The sequence below is a fragment of the Plectrocnemia conspersa genome, unplaced genomic scaffold (genome assembly GCF_051122295.1).
Source record: "Plectrocnemia conspersa isolate PC_06_02 unplaced genomic scaffold, ASM5112229v1 ptg000003l, whole genome shotgun sequence".
NCBI lineage: Eukaryota > Metazoa > Arthropoda > Insecta > Trichoptera > Polycentropodidae > Plectrocnemia > Plectrocnemia conspersa.
The window spans coordinates 25,031,721-25,052,898 of NW_028277167.1; the positions used below are offsets into that span (position 1 = coordinate 25,031,721).

At 28.5% G+C, this 21,178-nt stretch overlaps 5 protein-coding genes across 12 annotated transcripts in view; 3 read left to right on the forward strand and 2 right to left on the reverse strand.

Annotated features, from left to right (window-relative positions):
• The window catches only part of LOC148237065 (uncharacterized), a 30,730-nt gene extending 29,689 nt beyond the window's left edge, over positions 1 to 1,041 (forward strand). For all 5 annotated transcript variants that reach the window (XM_088183545.1, XM_088183546.1, XM_088183547.1 and 2 more), the window contains one exon: positions 363 to 1,041. In XM_088183545.1, the coding sequence (XP_088039671.1) occupies positions 363 to 515 (153 nt within the window). In that variant the 3' untranslated portion in view covers positions 516 to 1,041. The remainder of the gene's footprint in view (positions 1 to 362) is intronic.
• LOC148237069 (nucleolar MIF4G domain-containing protein 1 homolog) lies at positions 676 to 5,496 on the reverse strand. The gene is made up of 12 exons (XM_088183541.1): positions 5,389 to 5,496; positions 5,065 to 5,317; positions 4,773 to 5,007; positions 4,152 to 4,706; positions 3,875 to 4,087; positions 3,684 to 3,805; positions 3,415 to 3,614; positions 3,175 to 3,350; positions 2,898 to 3,094; positions 2,665 to 2,829; positions 1,064 to 1,195; positions 676 to 1,001 (listed from the first exon to the last, which is right to left on the reverse strand). The coding sequence occupies exons 2-12, from the start codon at positions 5,311 to 5,313 to the stop codon at positions 708 to 710; spliced, it is 2,538 nt and encodes an 845-aa protein (XP_088039667.1). The 5' UTR covers positions 5,314 to 5,317; positions 5,389 to 5,496; the 3' UTR covers positions 676 to 707.
• A 637-nt stretch (positions 5,497 to 6,133) lies between these two features.
• On the forward strand, positions 6,134 to 6,745 carry Rpp20 (ribonuclease P protein subunit p20). The gene is made up of 3 exons (XM_088183555.1): positions 6,134 to 6,234; positions 6,352 to 6,517; positions 6,586 to 6,745. Exons 1-3 carry the CDS (start codon positions 6,190 to 6,192, stop codon positions 6,687 to 6,689), a joined length of 315 nt encoding a protein of 104 aa, XP_088039681.1. The 5' UTR covers positions 6,134 to 6,189; the 3' UTR covers positions 6,690 to 6,745.
• Positions 6,733 to 15,535, reverse strand: LOC148237071 (carboxypeptidase B-like). Of its 4 annotated transcripts, XM_088183550.1 has the most exons (11): positions 15,380 to 15,535; positions 12,689 to 12,757; positions 12,341 to 12,505; positions 12,051 to 12,236; positions 11,777 to 11,932; positions 9,743 to 9,876; positions 9,514 to 9,674; positions 9,323 to 9,445; positions 9,155 to 9,251; positions 8,946 to 9,092; positions 6,733 to 7,047 (listed from the first exon to the last, which is right to left on the reverse strand). In XM_088183550.1, exons 1-11 carry the CDS (start codon positions 15,501 to 15,503, stop codon positions 6,805 to 6,807), a joined length of 1,605 nt encoding a protein of 534 aa, XP_088039676.1. In that variant the 5' UTR covers positions 15,504 to 15,535; the 3' UTR covers positions 6,733 to 6,804. The 4 variants fall into 4 exon arrangements, with proteins under 4 accessions (XP_088039676.1, XP_088039677.1, XP_088039678.1 ...); XM_088183551.1 differs by lacking the exon at positions 12,689 to 12,757; XM_088183552.1 differs by lacking the exon at positions 11,777 to 11,932.
• Positions 15,536 to 19,841: 4,306 nt separating this feature from the next.
• Positions 19,842 to 21,173, forward strand: LOC148237072 (uncharacterized). The gene is made up of 4 exons (XM_088183018.1): positions 19,842 to 19,990; positions 20,050 to 20,535; positions 20,606 to 20,823; positions 20,928 to 21,173. Exons 1-4 carry the CDS (start codon positions 19,846 to 19,848, stop codon positions 21,171 to 21,173), a joined length of 1,095 nt encoding a protein of 364 aa, XP_088039144.1. The 5' UTR covers positions 19,842 to 19,845.
• Positions 21,174 to 21,178: the final 5 nt, after the last annotated feature.

Here is a 21,178-nt window from a genome sequence, read left to right on the forward strand (position 1 = left end):
AATTTTCGATATTAATGTCAAATGTCAAGAACATGTATAGTGTAGATATTAACACATTCTTACTCTAAATAGCTGGAATAAAAAAGTGTATTTGATATGTTCTTTATTATGATAGTTGCATCTATAGCACAGGATTCACTTTGTGTTTTTGAATTGGGGTACTATATTATATATGTCAGATTTTTTCATTAAATAAACAACAAAAATTTATTGAAAAACTTTGCATATTATTAATATGATTATCAATAATCTACTTTTATAAATAAATATGCTACGTGTGATATTCATTCTAGACGTAATGTGTTATTTTATTCATATCTTTTTTACCAAGATATTATTTACAATATTTGTGTTAATTGCAGGGTCGTTGTTATCAACGGTCGGGATTTGGAGGACGCCAAGAAGTATGCTCGTGTACAGAGGACTATTGCAACAGTTCTTCGAAGATAGCACCGACGGCCGCTGTCGTAGCCATTCTATTCCTTATCCATTCGTACATGTACAAGCTATTTTAATATAACTCACATCCACATATAGTAGTTATAATTAATCTGACTTTAAGTTGAACGACCGATAAATCAATGATTTATCCGTGAATGAGTGTTTTTCAGTATTATTTTATATATCGGAAACACTGTCGTTGTATGCTAATGAATAGTTAAATAAAATGAATTGTTTGTTATTAAATATATTTTTTATTGAATATATTAAAACTTCAACTTGGATTCTTTCTGTAACGCTCGATCGACAGCTTCACATCTTTCCTGCAAAGTAACTTTCTGCTTGTCGTTTAATAAGTTATCTTTAGAATTGATGCTCTTCAACAAAAAGCAGCTGATGAACAGTCTCAAGCTTTCTCTGAACAAATGCAGCTTTGGCGATAGTTCAATTCGTTGAAACACTTCCATACAAATTTGCGTATTTTTATGTAACAGTATACGCAACAAAATCTGTCTCATCAATCTCATGGATCGTTTCGTCAACTCTGAAAATTGTATAACCTAAAAAAATATGTATATAATAATAAAAATATACGTAATTTATTTCGCTTTATTTATTTTACCTTTAAAACTGATATGGGTAGACTTTTCTGCAAAAATAATGTCGAAAGAAACTGCGCCAAATTTGATATTTGATATATTTTACAATTCTCTAATTCCTTGATCTTGTCCCATACTGTATATTGAATAGACATCTGAAATATAAAAATAGGTCATGAACATTTATCTTTATTTAATCGGACGCGTTGATAGTAGTTATTCTATTAAACAAATTGCTCTGTGAAGATCAGTATGACAATGTATATGATTTAAATAACATTCAGTTTATAAATAAAGTTTTCATAGACGAGATTAGTCAAATGTGACATTAGATGTTACATGAATGATTGAAATTATAGTATAGTATGTTGTCTAATAAAGAAGGGAATATGTAAGCACGTAAGGATTTTATTCGTCGTATCTACACCCAGGCTTGCAGAGAGGGGACAAATTCCTGGGGCTTCTGGACTCTGGAAAAAATTATAGCAAGAATATATGTATAAAAAAAGTAAAAACCGACCTCAAATAATGAACCTGAACCAAACTACAGTTGTTTGTGATGTATGTACTGATGTATTTCAGGTATAAGTTCCTTCAGCCCTTTTTATACATACAAGAAATAAAAGGAGCGGAACATTGCCTTCAAAAGCACACACTTTCTAGGTATTACTTTCACAATAAACATTATTATTCAAAGGGACAGATTGTAGTTTTTTGACGTGGCTACGTTTGTGTTAAAATTTCTTTGCAAATTATTGTTGACTTTATTACAACTACTAAATAAGTAATGAAAAATCAGGCTGAAATCAGTCTGAAAATCAGTGAAATTTTTTAAATATGCACAGCTAACAAACGAAAGATGCTACTCTGCACGATCTAGGTTGATTTTATTTTAATAATGCATAACGATATTCATCTGTGAGATTAGAAAAATTTAGGAAAACGATCGATCGGAATTATAATTATATAATAATTACTAATTCTGATCTTCAAGGCAAGATAATAAAAATATTAGAGTTCATATGGGATTCAAGTCTAGGTCTTTGTCATCGACCTAAACTACTTGTAGCAAGATATCATGGATGTCTGATGCATATCTGAGCCAAATAAGTGCATTAAAATAGGTACCAAGCATCCTTGGATTTATATTCCATAGGATAGCATTGCTAAGTTTTACCGATTTTTACATACATATATTTATTAAACAGCAAAAAGTTTGTTTCCACCCCTAATCACTAAGATTGGCCAGACGATCGAGAATTGGAATGGAATCACCAATTCTGAAAGGTATATAAGTCAGAAGACGGCTGTACTAAATTACTTCCTTCAGTAAGAAACTTCATCTGGAAGTAGCACTTGTCTTTCAACTTAAAAAAAAAATGAGTTCAGCGGTATAGACCGAGAAACAAACGGCTTATTGTTCGTCCATCACAAGAGTACAACCCAATCTTCGAAATGAGTTGGAGATTATGTGATGCAGTACGTTGTGTTTTATAAAATAATATATAAAACTTTGTACTTTTGCGTCTGCCGATGAATTGTCGATTGTAGAGGTTCTTTTGTAAGGCCGTTGTCATCTATATAGAATAATAATATAAATTAAATTGTATAATAATTTCCAAACCTGATATTTCCTATCCGTATCGCAGAACTTCTGCCCCAAAGCTGCGTAATAAGGATTGAAAACTTTCTCTTGCAAGCAGCACGATAGTAAAATATGCATGATTTCGCGTTGTTGTTGACCTTTTATATCCAAATTTACTAATTTTTCAAACGCATCCACATAATCCTGAAACATAATTAATTAAATTAATATAATATAAAATAAAAACTGTTACTTAAAAATAAATTTCTTACATCGGCTGACATGATAGTACAGAATATGTTTCTCCTCAAATCGGTATTGATCCTTTGATTGTCGGCTAATTGTAGAAGATAAGCTTGCTGATTATCATCTGTTTCGTTTGCGTCAATTTTGGCTTTCTTGGCAGTTTCTTTCTTTGGCTCGCCTTTCCAAGCCGAACCAACAAACCACCATTTTCCATGTTCGTCAGCTATATTGATAAAATGTCAAGTATTGTAGATAATAAAATATATTTTTTACGCCAATATATAAGACAATGATTTTTTATACCTTTTAGCAAGTCATCTAATGGTATATTAATTGTAATAATCCTATTCCCTTTTCGTATGATTCCTTTCAGACTTTTCTTCAATTCTTCTGTATAAGTAGGATCGTATTGTGGAATTTTGTTCATATTATTATTTTTTATTGCCAATAAGACATCCAATAAGAAATCGATACGTAGCCTAAAACAGTAACATGATTTTAAAAATATTGCTCCATTTAATATATTTTTTATTATATTGATACCTTGATGTTTCAGTACAATCCTTCATCACTCTTCCTTTTTCTTGTACTCTTTGAATGAAAGTTTTTAAAGCTAGCGGATCTTCTTTTCTTAAAACGTCACCGACATTTCGGAAAGAAATCAAAAGGCAATCTATATGTTTTTCAGTCAGATTTTCAATTAATTTGCCTAATATTTCATAGATTAAAGTTGATTGATAGATCTATAAATTTAACACAATTAATAAAAATATATATAAAAAGACATTAAATTCACACAAAAGTTTAAAAACCTTAAAACTATATAGTTGTGATATTCCAAGAATAAGATTTTCTAGCTCTTTGTTTTCTAAAGTCTGTTCGGAAGACATTAATCGACTGAATTTTTTAACGATATCTTGAAGGAAAAATACTCCTAAAATCATTAAAAATTAGTTATATCCTTAATTTTAATTTATTATATTAAATAAAACATATTTTTTACCAATTTCTGAATCAGTGTTAGCGTGTAATAAAGCAACTAGCATTGCATACTCAATCGCTAATCTATCAGAAGTGATAATCGGTTTAACAATAGCTTCCATCCACGTTTTACAAAAAGTTTCCATGAATAAATTTCTACTGTTCTTCATATATAATTTTTCAATTTGAGTAGAAGTCCAATACATGTTAGCTCCGGCGACTTTATTTAAAAGACCTATTTAATATAAAATATTAGAATAAATAATACTCAAGATAAATAAAAAAAAAATCGTTGAAACCTTTTATTTGCTTCTTCAAATGTATTGCTTCTTGACTCTCAGTATTAGATGCTTTAAAACGAAGCTGTGGAGGTACATACTTTTGTGTCTCTTCCGTAATAACATTACCATCTTTATCACGCTTTCTTCCATAAATATCTTCTTTCATATCATCCACAATTTTCTCTTCATCCGACTTATAACCGTCTTCATCAGAAAATCCTTCACTTTCATCGTTTCCTTCCTTTTCTTCACCTTTATATACTAATTTTTCATCATCAGTTCCATCACCGTCACCGAAATCCTCATCTGAGAATCCATCATTATCGTCTAAATCTTCTTCACTTTCATCATCAGAACCAAATTGATCTTCATCATCGTCACTCATATCCGAGTTATCGTCACTCATAATATGATCTTGTATCTTTTTATCAGACTTTTTCTTTTCATCTTTAGACATTTTTTTCTTTGACGTAACAATATCGAAATCATCTTCAAAATCACCGTCCGAATCATTTGGATTTTCAGCAGGAATACATTTTCCTACTGTATTTTTATCACAAACTTCAAGTAGATCTATAAATATAAATCAAATATTAACATCACTAACAATAATATATGATTTAAATATAAAAGTATTACAATCAAGGCCATCAGATTTGAATGATTTGGGTAAGTTGCTCTTTTTGCCTTTCTTCTTATTCATTTTGAGTTGCTTTTCTAGCTTTTTAATAATATTATCTTCAGCTTCATTAGCTTTTAATAACCTACTGTTTCTATGCTTTTCCATTGACATTTTTAATTTATTCTCTGCTCTCTTCGTAGATCTTATATCATGTAATAAATCGTCTTCAGATGGCTTATTTTTATTTTTTAGCTAAAATATAGAAATAGTCAATATAATATATTAATAATATTAGTTAAAAAAACTAACTTTCACATTTGTGTCATCCTTGGATTTTTCTTTAGTAGTATCATTATCACTATCACTATCTGGGACAAACTTTTTCAAAAGAGCCCCTGGTTCTCCGAATCTCTTATTTTTACCATAATGTTCTCTGCGGTTTATTTTCTTTTTAAGCCGCTTTTCTTTTCTGATATCTTTTCTAGATTTAGGCACATTTGTCGGTTTTTTTACTTCTTCTTTTTCTTTCCGAACTGTTGCTTTCTTATTTTTACCCATGATTCTAAAATAATACGGCAAAATAAGGTTTGATATTAATAAAACATTATAATAAGAAGATAAATTTATTCCTACGTGAATCACTTTTAGTAAATTCACAGTTGTACAGTATCAACACAAATACGAAACCTAAAACGTCAAACTGACACACGTGCGATGAAAATGTTGCCAGTATTAAAAAGTAATAAGCATGCGTAAAAATAATATACCGATGTATCGTCATAATTTTTTTTTCTTATTTTTTATTTAAAATATATAATTATTTTTTAGAATATTCCAATAATTATTATAAATATAAAAATTGTGTTTGAGACAGTTCGTATTGGCAATAGTTTTTATTTTCATCAACAAATATGTACATCGATAAAGCGACCCATAAATTAAAAACCATTGATAAAATAATTTTAACAAGTACGAAATAAAATCAGTGCATTTCATTATCTAATCTTAAATTTTATTTTTTTATTATTTATATTGAGTTTTAAAATATTTAATTTCACTGTAATTATTTTTTAAATTAGAAATAAAACAAACGTAATGATTTAAATTTGGCTCTCATGCGACTCACAGATTAAAAACCACTTATAAAATAATTTTAACGTAAGTGTGTGTATTACACATAAAAATATTTGATAAATTCTTGTTTTTTGATTTCTTTTAACGAAAAAATGTCTAGTCAGTCGAGTGTTAAGCTCAATCATTTTAGTGTATGTGTGCAAGCACGGAAGTGGTAATATAAAATCAACTTGTACACAAATTTCAAATATTGTGTATATATTTTATTTTTGAACCAATGTAATGTATTTATTTTTTATAATGGCAGCACCGTAACATAAACTGTCAAAATAGCGGCGGAGTGTGTTTTAAAAATACATAATGGCGGCTCGCAAAGTTTTTATTAGTAGAAAAACACAATTTGGGGTAATAGTGCAATACTTTTGATGATCACATATGATTTTTAATGTGTTTAGCCAACTTTTATTTGAGGTTATGTCAGCAAAAATTGATTCAGAAATATATTTAATCATATAATTTCAGGCACAAAAAGAACGTTGTTTAAAAGACCTGCGTTCAGGAACATCTGTAGAATTACATGCGTTGGGAGCTGCTATTCCTCGAACTATTCACCTCGCTCTTCTATTAAAATCCGAGCTAAACGACTGTGTTCAATTACATACAAACACTTCAACCACGGATTTGATCGGTTGGTATATAATTAATAATACCTTACATATAAATATCTAATCGACTAACATTTAAATTTAATTTCAGAGGATATTGAACCTACGACAGACGACGGTGACTACAAAACTCAAGTCAGACAAACCTCAGCAATTCATATACGAATCACAGGGTTGCCACCTTTAAAAACATAGCTGCTCAATTTTTTTAATGTAATATTGTAAATAAAATAAAATATTTTGTAAATATATATCTTAATTTTATTTTTAAATATGTTATGTATAATAGCTTAATTGTAAATATAATAAATCAGGCTGCATAGGCAGACTCGGCTAAAACTCTCATGGCGGCCAATGATTCTTTGGCTACTTTGGTGATGTAAGAAGCTGGTAAGACGAATCCGTATCTTCCAGTGTCGCTCAGTTCTATTGTGTATGAGTATTTAACTCCCATGGATCCTTTTGCCCAATCGTCTGAGCCACCAGCGGCCGGATAAAGAAGGATGCTGGATACTCCGACTCGATAATTTGAACCTCCTGCTTTAGTGATTGCCTGTGAAAGAAAAATATATAAATGAGTTGGTATATAACATTATAAAATACATCTATTATGTAAATATGGCAGCACATTTTCGAAAGTAGGCAAAGAGTTAACTTATATTTAATAATTTATATTAGTTTATATAACGTGTTCAGATGTCCTCAAAAATTTTGTCATTGAATAAAAATTTATGAAATGACCTTATTTTATCTTCACAGCAATTTATCCTTCTCAAATAAAAATTTTTGAGATGGCCTTTTAATTTTTAATGTCCTCCTTTGATATTTTCAAAATCTGGTCACTTTAGCTTATAAAATGAAACAAAAAAAAAAATTATAAAATAAAGCAAAAATAAAACTTCAATTCCCTAAGAAAACCTGCTAAATTTTTACTTCTATAGATTATCCTAGAGACAATTAAATAAACCTACTGTGGACAATATTCTTTTAATTGTACTCATTTTATTTATAGCTATCTATTCTTAAATTATTATTTTATATAGTATTATATCTTAGTATATACACCAATAATATAATATAAATAATTCATAATATTTCTAACATCCAATCGTTCAATGATACGTGTACAATTATTTATAAATCTATATTTAATGAGAATAGTCTCAACATAAAATTTTTCTAATTTTGTAATATATTTTTTCTGCTTCATTGTAATAGGTATGCATAACTATTACAATGGAGAATTGTCCTCCTCAAACTTTTGTCCTCTGTTCTACTTTTGTTCTTCTGTACCTTTTTTTAGCTCTCAAGAATTTGTCTTGCCCAAACAAAAATTGCCGAGATAGCAATAATAACATTTTTATTTTTCGTGTCCCTTGATATTTTTAAAATCTGATCATCCTATGTAACGTTGACTTAAAAATTTTAGATATAAGAAGCTGTGCATATTTCATGACTCCAGAGCTCACTGTATAAGAGTTTATGCTACTTAAGCAAATAGATTTTCTACTTTATAGTTAAGAAGCAAATCATAGATTTAGTTTAAACACATACATTATATAAACATACATATATAAATCATAATAATTTCAACTCGGATCTTATGGTACAGCTACAGAATGAGATATTATTCTAACCATAGATATGCTTTCTCACTTTTTATTTTCAATTTATTTAATATTTACTAAAACAAAATAACACAAGTAATATAAAAGGGCCAGAACACGCCGGAACGTCCTTCCAGTATAAAGATCTGGTAAAATTTATTTGAGCTTAATTGAATAATCACCGACAGCACATTGCATAACGCAACAAATAAAATAACCAGAATATTGGTCTGTCGCATAATCTTATTGACTACTCCAAAAGGATCGGTATCTATCGGTATCAGTATAAAGGAGGCATATCGATACTTTTTTTAGAACTACATCACTGCTTGATACTATATTCTGTAGTTTTTTTAAGTATTATAGATTTTGCAACAATTTTAAAGGCTCTTGAAATCTAGGAATAATGTTCATTAATTACTATATTATTGTTAACATAAAATATTTTGAGAAATAACAAATTTTTCAAGAATTCTTTCGTTGCGTTTACCATACAGGACAAATTATATTTTAATACTTTCTACAGTTTACTTTGATTGTTTTTCTATCAAAATTGTATTGTAATATATGTATTATTCAATTTAGAGATTATATTGATTTTTATTATTTTAATTACAATATTCATTTATTAATAAATAGAGCACAAAGCTAAGTAGATTCAGAAGCTAACACCATTATTCAGATGATACAGTGAAAATAACACACAAAATGAGAGATTTAAAAGTACAAATAAACATAAAGGCAGCCATCAGAATAATACCATATAGAAGAAGCTAACACAATATTTTATGAGATAATTATAACACTATTTGTCTTTCATTAATATTAAAGATTTTATTCTTACATGAGCAGCTTGCTTTCCGGCAGAGTCTAAATCAACATAGTCCACTGGGGGAATCCTTTCATATCCCCACGGATACAAGATATATTGACCGTAGCTATGGTATGATAAGTACAAGTTGAATTTTGAATTGCTATTCTTGAAGAAATCCTAAAAAAGTAAATAAAAATTAGATTCTAGCAATGTAGTTGAATGATAGTGTCTTTATTTACTTCAACCGCTGTACTCTCTGGCTCTGAAAAAGCTCTTTCTCCGGCGTAAATTTCACTGCATTGATTCTTAGACGTACCTTGACCACCCCATTTAAATCTAATAGTAAAATTAATGATTTATATGAAATATTTTTATAATTATATCATATTTATATTATCCTACTGTACCCGAAATTCCTATTGAGATCGACGCCGTTGCATTTACCGAATCGTTTCCGGTTTTTCCTCCACAATCTATCGGTGGTGTGGGTGTATTCATATCCGTCTGGATTTAATACAGGAAGGAAATACCTAATGAACATATTATATAGATTAAAACCATGTGCATTGTGTATGTAAATAAAAAAAATATGACGGACCATTCCATGTTTCGTACGGCCTCAGATTCACTTTCAAAGTTTTCAATGAGATGATTTATCAGATATGTGACTGTTGCAGGACTTATCCATTCTCTAGCATGGATTCCACCGTCTATCCATACAGCCTTTTTGTTTGCTCCTCCGGTAGATATTCTTAAAAGCTAATTACATAAAAAATATTTAAAAAAAATATATTAGCATAATGCAATTATACAATTTATTAACATACTTTTAATTCTCTGCCTTCTACCGATCTGCCAATTGTATTCACGCTACATATAGTAGGATAAGTTACAGCTAAATAGTCCAAGAATCCGTGAATATCTTCTAATCTGTGGTACTGTTGCCACGTCATACGATGACCTTTATTTATTAACAAAAAGGTATTAATATTAATAATAACCATCTTGAAATATATTAAATAAATATATAATTTACATATTGTACAATTTATTTTAATGTAAGGATACATGCTGTTTTGAAACACCCTATGTATAGTAACAGTCAGGCAAACATTTCCCCTAAGTTTATTTAATGACTAAATGCATATTGTCATAGCAACGTTTATGTACATGTACAAAAACAGTGCAAGTTCAAGTTCAGTGCTTAAAAAGATTGATCTTTTGAAATAATTCATTTATGGTAAGTTAATTATATCAATTATACTTTTAAATTAATTATTATGTGATGTGTTTTAATAACATGTAGAAATTTACATTAATATTTTATATGTATATACATATTGTAAGGTGTAGATAACGAACATATGAATTATTCAAGGAATTATAATCAAAATGCTTATAAACCTGTTGTTGAGCTATCAACGCACAAAGTTTATAAGATGCGTTTTATTATTATTATCTGCTTTAGAAAAATAATATTGTTTGTAAAGCAATAAATAATAAAAATATGATATAAGGTTAGCACAAAGTAAAATATTGAATAAAATAATTCCGTTTTGTGTGATATGTGTTATAAATGCAGGCAATGGACTATTTCTTGCTTCAGAACTAAAATTAATTTATAATATTTGTTGAGAAGTATTCATACTACAAAAATATAAAAGTATAATTCTATCCATTTTTACATTTTTTAGATTCTTCAGTAAGTTTGTAGCTTTATAATATTTTAGATGAGATAATAAGATGTAATCCATTCTTTGGTGCAATCATTTTTTTAGATGTTTCTTTAATTAGTATTATATTACATTTTCTTTGGCATTAATATGAATTATATTACACAAACAAGAAAAATATAAAAGATATTCGTCATGAAATCTTTAATGGCATGGTAAATAACATCGGTCAGAATTCGACTGGAGAATACTATTATATAAACCTTAACTAATTTTCAGTTATTAGTTTCGTCTATATCTCTCAACTCTATATACTTATTTATTCTGTGAATTAAATTTTGCTGATTAATACAAGATATAAGATTAAATTTACACAACAAAGTCAAATTTACCATAGTATAATGATATGGATATAAAATGATAAATATTCACTTAAAATTTGTAATCATATGCAATGAATCCTCTTATAATAAATGAATTATGAAGTATTCATAGTACTATAGTACTATGAATACTTCATAATATCATATCACGTTGTAGATTGAGAAAGCTGTGTGACGGAGGGTCTTTTGTCAATTTATTTTGCAATGGTTAACCATTGTTCATATATTTTTTACTTTTGAAGACAAAATAAATTTAATGGTTCAGGTGTAATGAAGAGGTTCATCAGGCGGTGCACGAGTGACTGTGCATTCAGTCATGCAATCAAAATATTTTGTTTCTAGAAGTATTCATGCACTTTCTATATGTTAGAAAACTTGTATTGCACTTCACAGAGACTGTAGAAAAATATTTCATTAGGTTTTCATTTGACTCACCCTCGTAAATATAAACACGCAGATTCGTGTGTAATGCATGAAGTTAGTCTCAAGTAAAATAATTTAACATTTAATGTAGGTTTTAATATGTTTTTTTCACCATTGTTCATAACGGTGTAAGTAAATAATACTTTTCATGGATAATATTATAATATATATATTTAGAAAACTACTAATTTTATGAATTCCCCATTGATTTTTGCCGGCTACGATAATAGAGATTAGATATACAATGTTTTAATAGAACGTAATTGATACATCAGACATTGTTAGTGTTTAACATAGATATTATATACGTTGCATGTATGTATATACATTTTCACAGTGATCATGCTGTTCAATAGTCATGCATTCGTTCAGTTACACAAACCCCAATTAGCGATGGGCCAATACTCCATGTGTCCGTCTAAAGAATTGTAACCCATATAAGCACCGATAGTTGCCATTTTACGATTAGTCGGTTTCACGACCGGCATAGATATTCTACCCTTGGTCCTGTAAGTTTGCCAAAATTTGTAACCCTTTGCTGCAATTTAAAATATCCAGTTCTCTCGCTTGACGCTATTTCATTAGATTATATCATATTTGGAACCCTTCAAAGTGGCAAGTGTTATTTTTAATAAACTGAATCATGAGCGGTATACCTTTTCTGTCTTGGGTTTCATCGGTGGTGATCGGTGGGTTTTCGTCATCTATATATTTTTGTAAATCTTCAATGACGACATTGTATCTTATATTGTTGTCCGAAAGCAGCCTGGCTATTTTATTCAATTTGTGAGATCTAATCATGAAATCTACGGCGGTATGGTTACCGCCCCATGTTGCCACCTCTAAAGAAAATATTTTGATTAAAAATATATTAAATCAATCAGATCAACCTATTTTAAATAATTTATGGACGGACCCAATATATCAAAATAAAAAAAATACTCACCATGATATTTGGAAAGTGTGCTAATGACTCTCAAACTTTCTATTCTGTCAACGTTTACGTTCCACACTTGAGCTCCTTCGTATGAAACTTTTTCTTCTACATTGTCAGTTACTTGATCTGGTTCGGTGTCTGCATGAAACGCTGTAAGACCGAAGTTTTCAGAGTCTGAAATAAAATAAAATTCAATTGAATAAAACAAACTCAATAATATATGTATATTGAACACTACTTTTTTCTACTGAAATGGTGAAGTATTAGGAAAAAGCAGTTCAGTGGCAGTTAGATAATATCCCAAAGTTCAGTTTTTAGGATTTTTCATAGTATTAAAATACATTTTAAATCACTTACCCACGAAAGAATTTAAAGTTTTTATAAATGATATCAAAGGATCATTAAATCTTGATATTAGAGTGAATGCTGAAATGAATAATTTTAAATTTAGAAAAAAAACGTATATAATTTAGATAAAGCATTATATCATGGTAAATACGAAATTTTGTTTTAATTAAAAAGTTGGAGGCCCACAAGGTTTTACTAAGTCAGGTGCAGCATTCTTTAAATACAGGTTTCGCCTTAAGGGTTAAGGTTTATTTTCATGGTCAAAAGTTTTATTAGTTATTTTTTATTCAAAACAACAATAGAACTTGAAACTAAAACATTTGCTTTTATAATCTAAAATATTGTGTATACATATAGTATCATTTTATATGTAGTAATACTATGTAGTACTTTACTATAATAGTATTGTACTACATATTTCATTAAATAATCTTAATTTGCGTTTTTACGTTTAGCTTAATTATTTTTGATTTCCGTGAAGCGAAAATAATTGCTATTTTTTGATTTCTTGTGAAGCGAAAATAATAGTTATTACGACTGCAATTATAGCTCTAATTAGATTTTCAATGATGCAGATAGATCTATGTTTTATAAAAAAAAACAAAGTTTTCGTTTATTTTTATAGAAAAAAAAATATTTGGTGACAATACCAATTGCCAATTTGAAACGTTTTATACACAAGTAACAAATCTATTCTAAATCATTTAGTAGTAGAATACGTTTGTTATTATTATTATCACATTTAAGTTATAATCATTATTGTTTTATTATGTTATTATTCTTGTTCTGATATTTATTTGGAATATTTTAATTAAAAAACTAGTTTTTAAGTGTATATTAATATATAGCTCATATAAAATATTTATTTTACATATAAAATACTACTCAAAATACATTTTTTATTCTAAGTGTTATTATTTTTATTTTTTTCCTGTTGTATTTTTTCTTCCTTCATGTTGTTATTTTGAAAAAAGTCTTTAATTTGTGTTTTAATTATTTATTTTGTTATTATTTTAGATAGTTATTAGTGTTAGCACGGCGCCACACTCAAAAAACACCAGTTGCTACGTCCCACTGCGTTTCCCGTGCTGTTCAAACCCAAATCTATCCTAAACAAATTAAGCATTATAGCGTTATTACATTCGTTTCGATTAGGTTTGGGTTTGAACAGCAATGGACGTTCCACAACTGTATAATTTGAGCGTGACACCGTGTTAATTAATGTGGCTATTTGCAATTAATCTTAAAACTAAAAACTAACCTAAACGAATTAATCTAATGGAAGTTCAAAAACTATAATTAGTATTAGAACTTCCATAAGGTTAGGTTTGGGTTTGAACACCCAATATTTCATACCTACAGTTAGTGCAAATAGCCACATCCTATTTTATTTGATAATTTAATACATGTTTTTTGTTATTTCATTTTTTTTCATAATTTTGTTAAATTATTTATATATTTATAACTTAATATTGTAAAAACAAAATATTAAATGGAAAACTCCATATTTTTATATTGTTTTACATTTTTAATTAAATTTTTGTTATTATTTCGAGCTTATTATTTTTACATACCGTTGTATGATATACATACATATAATACATATACTTCCATATATCGTTTTTATTAGTTAAATTTTGATAATAAAATGATTTTTTTTATCAATATTTCAAGTTTTATTGTTTTTTTTTTATTATATTTTACTTTTTTCTTTATATGTATCTTTATTTTTTAAATCACTGGTGTTTTAGTAATATATATATATTATAACAAATTTTTCAATATTTTTATTATATATTTTTATAATTTTGAGTTTTTATGCTTTATTAATAGAGAACTTGCATATTAATGTATGTATGCACTATGTACATAGTATCAAGGTAAACATAATTAATACATTTTTTATTATTTTTTTAATTTACTTAACTAGCACAAATAAAATATAAACTTAATTTTGTTTTGCAATTTCAACAATATTTCATTAGAAATATTGTTGATATTGCAAGTCATAAAAAAAAATAGTAATAAAAAAATCAAACCTAATTTATAAAACGTAGCGATTAAACTTATGACTAATTATATTTTTATTGCTTACGCATATGATAATTATTATTAGAACTTACATAAAAAGTTCTGTCGGATACGACTGTTTTTAATCACTTTTTTTCAATATATTTTTCCACTTATTTTATCCCAAATTATCATATATTAAACGCAAGGCAAAAAACCCACAAATATGACCTTTGAATCACTACATTATTGCACTTTTTCTTCTTCTCAAAACATAAAATAATCCATGAGTCATGATATGTCAGTCATGCTTTCCTATTTCCATACACACATTTTAACAACAACCGATTGGCGCCTCATTACTTATACAATTAACGCAAACCTAATAGAAATCACGTTATTTATTAAACCATGCTGCTTTTACTCACTATTTGCCGTGTAAAAATTCCATGACTACAAAACAAGTCTTGATGAGTATTAGACAGTCACTTAAACTATTTTTAAAACACTGTATTGTTGCAAAAATAAGGAATTGCTTCCATAATTTTTAATATTATAAAATTAAGGAGAAGCACAAAAACACCTTCATCTTAAATTTTGATTTAAGTATAGGTCAACCTTAACCTGTTTTTGTTTTCGTAGATTTTTTTTATTTTTTGATATTATTTATTTAATAAATATTGTTCCTACGGTTGAAACCTTTGCCCTCAAAGGATGGGAAGATTATCCTGTCTTGGTCAAACCGTTCCGGAGCTGCAACATTTGTCGACAGTAACGATATGAACAACAACACTCCACTCCACAGCGAACTCATGTTGACTGTTCTTCTCGCAAGCTGTTCAATAGTTTTATATGCGAGTATATACTGGCGATAATATCATCACGCTTCTCAATAAACCATAAATTATATAAAAACCCGAGATGTCTCTTGACTATACATACACATTAATATATATGTGTATAATACACTAATGTAACAAATACAAAAAATATAATCTTGCGTAATTTACTCTAACTGTACTGAAATTGTTTTTATTAGATAAATTCAATAATTTCATATGATCATAAGTTTTTTTACGTTTGTACCGTTGCCGTCGCAACGACGGCGTCAACACGATTTTATTGCCTTTGACGTAAATTTTTGACTTCTAAGAAGTGATGCGCCCTCCAATTGACCAAAATTTGGTTTGAATATACTTTGATCAGCCCTCTTACATTATAAGTCCATAGTAATATTATTAATATTATCATATTTTTAAATCATTGTGTAATATTCAAGTGCAGACAAACTATGGAGCAATATGCGAGATACGACATCTGTCTGTACATCTTCTTCCGCTAATTTTCTTATGAAAAAAATATTTTAGACTTGACCCAATGAAAGTTCTAAAACTATTTATAATTAGTTTTAGAACTTTCATTGTGTAAATTTGGGTTTGGTTAATTCGTGTAGGTTAGGTTTGGGTTTGAACAGCAAATGAACGTTTCGCAACTGTCAAATTAAGATTCATAGACATTTTAAATTAGGATTTAATTTTACTAGTGCCTATCAATTAAATTATATTTTCGCTAGTATACATATATATCTACTGTTAAAAATGTATTTGGACTTTAAATTAATTTACAAGAAAATCATTGAACTACTTTAAATATTTTTTTTATAAAATAAAAGTAGTAGGGAAGAAAAAGCAATATTAATACATATAATTTGTTAATAAATCAATTTTAACGTTGTTTAAGAAAAATATTTTTAATATATTTGATATTGTTGTTATAAATATTATATTAAAAAAAACATTTTTTATTAATATAAAGTTCTAGCAATCACGTACTATTTGTGCAATAGTTTAAATACGTGTCGTTACTCGTAACTTAACCTGCGTTACGTAGTATTCAATTGATCTACAAAGATTGTGTTGAACTCAGGGAAGTGGAAAGAGGCAATTTTCTCAGTCTTCGTCCTGTTCGATATTCAGCCTAGCTCCGCTTTGTGCGAGCTTAGCTAAACTCTTGTGTTACAAGCCTTAAGCGATTCTGTTATTTATATAGCGAATATCCTTACATAACGAATATTATTCAAACAGCTGGAGATTTGGCAACACTCTTAATGTGCGCATGTTATTTTGGTATCTTCTAGACACATACGACTGTTCGCATTTGGATGGACAGTGTATTTCCTTGTATTGACATTGGAATCGACTGCTGGTGTCAATACAAGACAGTGGTCGTAATCCGTCAAATGCTTTGAAAAAAAGAACTACTGATGTTACTCCATACTATGCAACGTATGTTATTACTGGTTAAATTAGTTGTTTAAATAGATTTTTTTAATAGTGCGCTTTTTTGGTAAATATTGATTTTAGGGCCGCAATGGCAGTAAGCCCTTTGGGCCTGAGTTGTATATAAAAAATATTAAAAATTAAAGAAACATAATGGATGATACTTTTATGCATTTCCATATTAATTAGTGGAAGTAATGAAGCAAAGTCTTATCACTGTCGTTCTGTTTAGGAATTTATTCATTAATTATGCGTTATTTATAATTTTTGAGAAAAAATCATATTGCTTAATAATTTAAAAAATATTCGTGTAAAAAAAATCGGTTAAGTGAGTTTAAAAAACCGGTTTTAGTTTTTTTAAATGATCGAAAAGCCGGTTTGTCGGTTTTGGTTTTAACCAGTTTTAAAGCCATAATTCAGATATATACTCAGGTATTTGTTGTTCGCTTCCTAGTTCACTTTTAGGAGGTGGAGGTTAACTGGTTTTAAAATGGCGGTTTTAAAAAAATCGTAGCTCAAAAATCTCTCATAACTGGACTAAAAAAAATATTGGTAATAATAATATATTTCAATTCATAAACTTAGTATTATAATAAATATATTTTCTAATATACGAAACTTTAACAAACATCATCATTAGTACTTATCAGTAGCATTATAAATTACTGTTATTATTATACCAGTATTAAATCGGTAGCATAATAATTACTGTTAAATCTTAGACTATCTGACAAAAAACCCGTATTTTAAAAAATATCGCCGTTTTATTTTACTAAAAAAAGGATTAGTCCTAGATATTATTACTCGAAATGTACATATGGAGGTAACATGATTTCAATTCTCGGACAGTGTTGCAATTATCTGATAAATCGTATGTTACGAGAGTCAGGGTCTAATTTTCAATAATGTGCGGGTCCAAGGCGAGAAAATAACGCGAGCCACATTTTGATTATAAACTGCTGTATAAGGACTCTTGATTTTTTGTTGTTCTTTGATTTTGCATATGCAAATTCTTGGGGGCAATCCTCTCAGTCCATATTTTTTTAGCCACTGAAACTGGTTTGCGTAATATATAATACAAACATGCATTTAGGTATTTATAAATATAACTCGCTTTTAATGAGCAATTGGAACCATTCCAATAATGTATGTATAAGAAAAAAAAATTGAAGACATTTTTATATATATGTATTTATAAAATATAATCTTGTTATTCACAATAAATAAGTGTAAGTGTCCTCGATATTGAAGCCAAGAAGTGTGGGCAAACTTTGTTCCGTTATGCGCCTCTTGTGCTGAATACAAAATTGTGTGAAACTTGAACCGTATTTTGGCCAGTCACTTTTTTATTAACGTCCTTACATTATTACATTAATAATTGGTAAATGGTTAGATATGTATACTATTATATAATCATAGATTGCAACAAGTGCAAATGTAAATTATTTATTGTTATGCTATTTCATTATGATCACCGAGACATATCGCTAATATTGGCATAGATTATTTAATTAAAATAATAACTGGTTATTAAAATAAGTTTATTCACATTAGTGGTTTTATATAAATTTAATAGGCCTGTATATTCAACTATTTTCTAAATATATGTTTCTATTTAACATGATTTTTTATCAAGAAAAATCGTAAAACATCTGAGAGAATAGCTATTAATACAAAGAGCATCTCTTTTATATTGATATGTTAAATTAGTAAATAATACTTAATTGTCCATATATTGTATCGTATATACGAGGTGTGATAAAAAATTAAGACAATTTTGTTTTTAAAGACGAATATGAGGTGACGGGTTTCCAATGAGGAGACGTCCTCCCGTCGCGTCCCCAAGCGAGATCTTCCATCGTTGCTTTGGCATGGTTTTGCCAGTATTGCTACTATTAATATTGTTCCTGCATAGTTGTCTACATCAGATACAATTTAATAGCATTTCTTTCAATCCCCAAAATATTTGTTTATTTGTCAGCTCACTCAGCGATTTTCCTTCATCTTTTCTATGGTCTTAATTAAAAAAAATCGCTGATGGTCATTTTATGGTCATTTTATAAGCGGAGTTACGACAGTATCGTATTTGGCCGAATAATCATGCGTTATCGTGATGCAAAATCAAATAATTGTTTGCCAGCAATTCTGGTCGTGGTCTTAAAAATGATAGGTAAATCTAGGTTGGTATATTGTACATTGACTTGTGTTTTTTTAAGACAAAATTAATTTTGCGTCGTCAGTAACTTCATGCAGCAATTTCTCATCATTTTTGTATGCTACTATTTTTGTTGAAGATCCAGAAAATTTTGATGCTACTTGTTTCTTACCCAAAATGGTTTTATTTGTAAAACACATTCACTGTAACACATATGTAGCTCTTATCAAAATAAAAATATTTTTTAGTTTTAAATCACTTTTTTATGTATCATGTATGCATAGGTAAGTAGCTATAATTTGTATATACTTATTTACATAATAAACAAGATATTATACGTAAGTTTTTCTAAGAAGTGTTTGCTTAAAGCAATTATTAGAAAATATTTTTGGTTTTTCCATCTTGGTAATATCAGGAATCGAGTATTATATATATATATATATATATATATATATATATATATATATATATATATACATATGTATTTTTATTATTGTTTATATTTTATATTTGTAAAAAAAATATTATTTTATTCGGGTTAACCTTTAAAAGTCTTCTTCAGTCGTTAATCAACAACAGTCGAAAAATATACCAAGTGAAAGTTTTGCGGTATGCCAGGAAAGTAATGCATGACGAATCCTGATTGTTCTTGACCTCGTAAGTGCTTGCATAAATTATTTTTAACAATATAGCAATGTATTTTATGTTACAGATATATAAAAATGGACTATCATAAATTCAGCGAAACAAGACACACATCTACAATACCTAACGATAAATTTATCATACAGAATTTGCAGAGACAATGCAAGAAAATGGAGAACATTCTACTGAAAAAGCATCCTGATTCTGTATCAGCACTTATTGGTAAATTAATTATAATTAAATTAATCTCAATGCCTCTATATCTAATTATTTTATTCTAGTGGCCTCTAAACAACTTCCATTGGAAAACGAAACGAAAGCACTGCTAGAAAATAGAATAGCTTATCTAGAAAAAGAATTGAAGAGCACAGAGGACGCTTACAGGAAGAACATGCTAGATTTTCACACTAAATTGAAGTCAATGAGAGACAATTACGAGATACAGATACAAGAATTGGAACAAAACGTAGCAATTCTTAAGTGTTCCAATTCAGAGATTAGCGATGTATCAAGCAGTATCGAGTCTAAAGAAAGTTCAACGCAAACTGAATGTAAAACTTCATCGATAGCGGTTCAAACTGCTCTATCGGTCAAGATTAAGTCTTCTTCTACTAATAATGTTACTCTAAAAGAAGATGCGTATTTATTGGCAATGTTGAGAGGGTTAAACACTGAACTGTTGCAAAAAGAAAAAGATTTTGTCAGAGTGAGTAAGCAGCTAGATGAAATGAAGAGAAATTTGGCCAAAGTTCAACAGAAATCTAGAGGTAAATATAGCTTTGTTTATGTTGTTTGATTAAATAACGAATTAACAGTTTTTTTTAATGTATTTATTAGAAATACTGTATGCTCCTGTAGATAAAACACAAAATAGAAAGCTAAGTGCGAAGCCTAAGTCTAAATTCACGAAATCTTGCAGTGAAACATTTGTTAAAGACAATGAAAGTAAAGATAAGGTTAAAGAGAAGAGTGTAGCAAATGCAAAAAGTATGGAGTTTAAATTCGATAATCTACAGAAGGACTATGAAAATCTGAAGAAGAAGAGAATCGATGATGTAATTTAAATAAATATTTTCAATTCAATGTTTTAGAATAGCGATTGCTAATGAATCGTAGATAAAATTGAATTAGATTTTTATATTCTAATATCAAATTTCAGCTGATGGAACTTCAGAAAGCTCACGAAAAGGAATTGATTAACGTTAATAAGAAAGTCATGCCATTAGAGAAAGATGTCGTATCGTTAAACTCTACTGTAGATTCTTTACAGAATCAGATCATTTCTATGGAAAATAAGTTTGATGCGCTGATCAAAGAGAGGGATAATCTAAAGCAATGTATAGAACAAAATGAAGAAATAGAAGAGTGCATAGAAGATCATTTGGAATTAGACATTGCAAATTAAATATA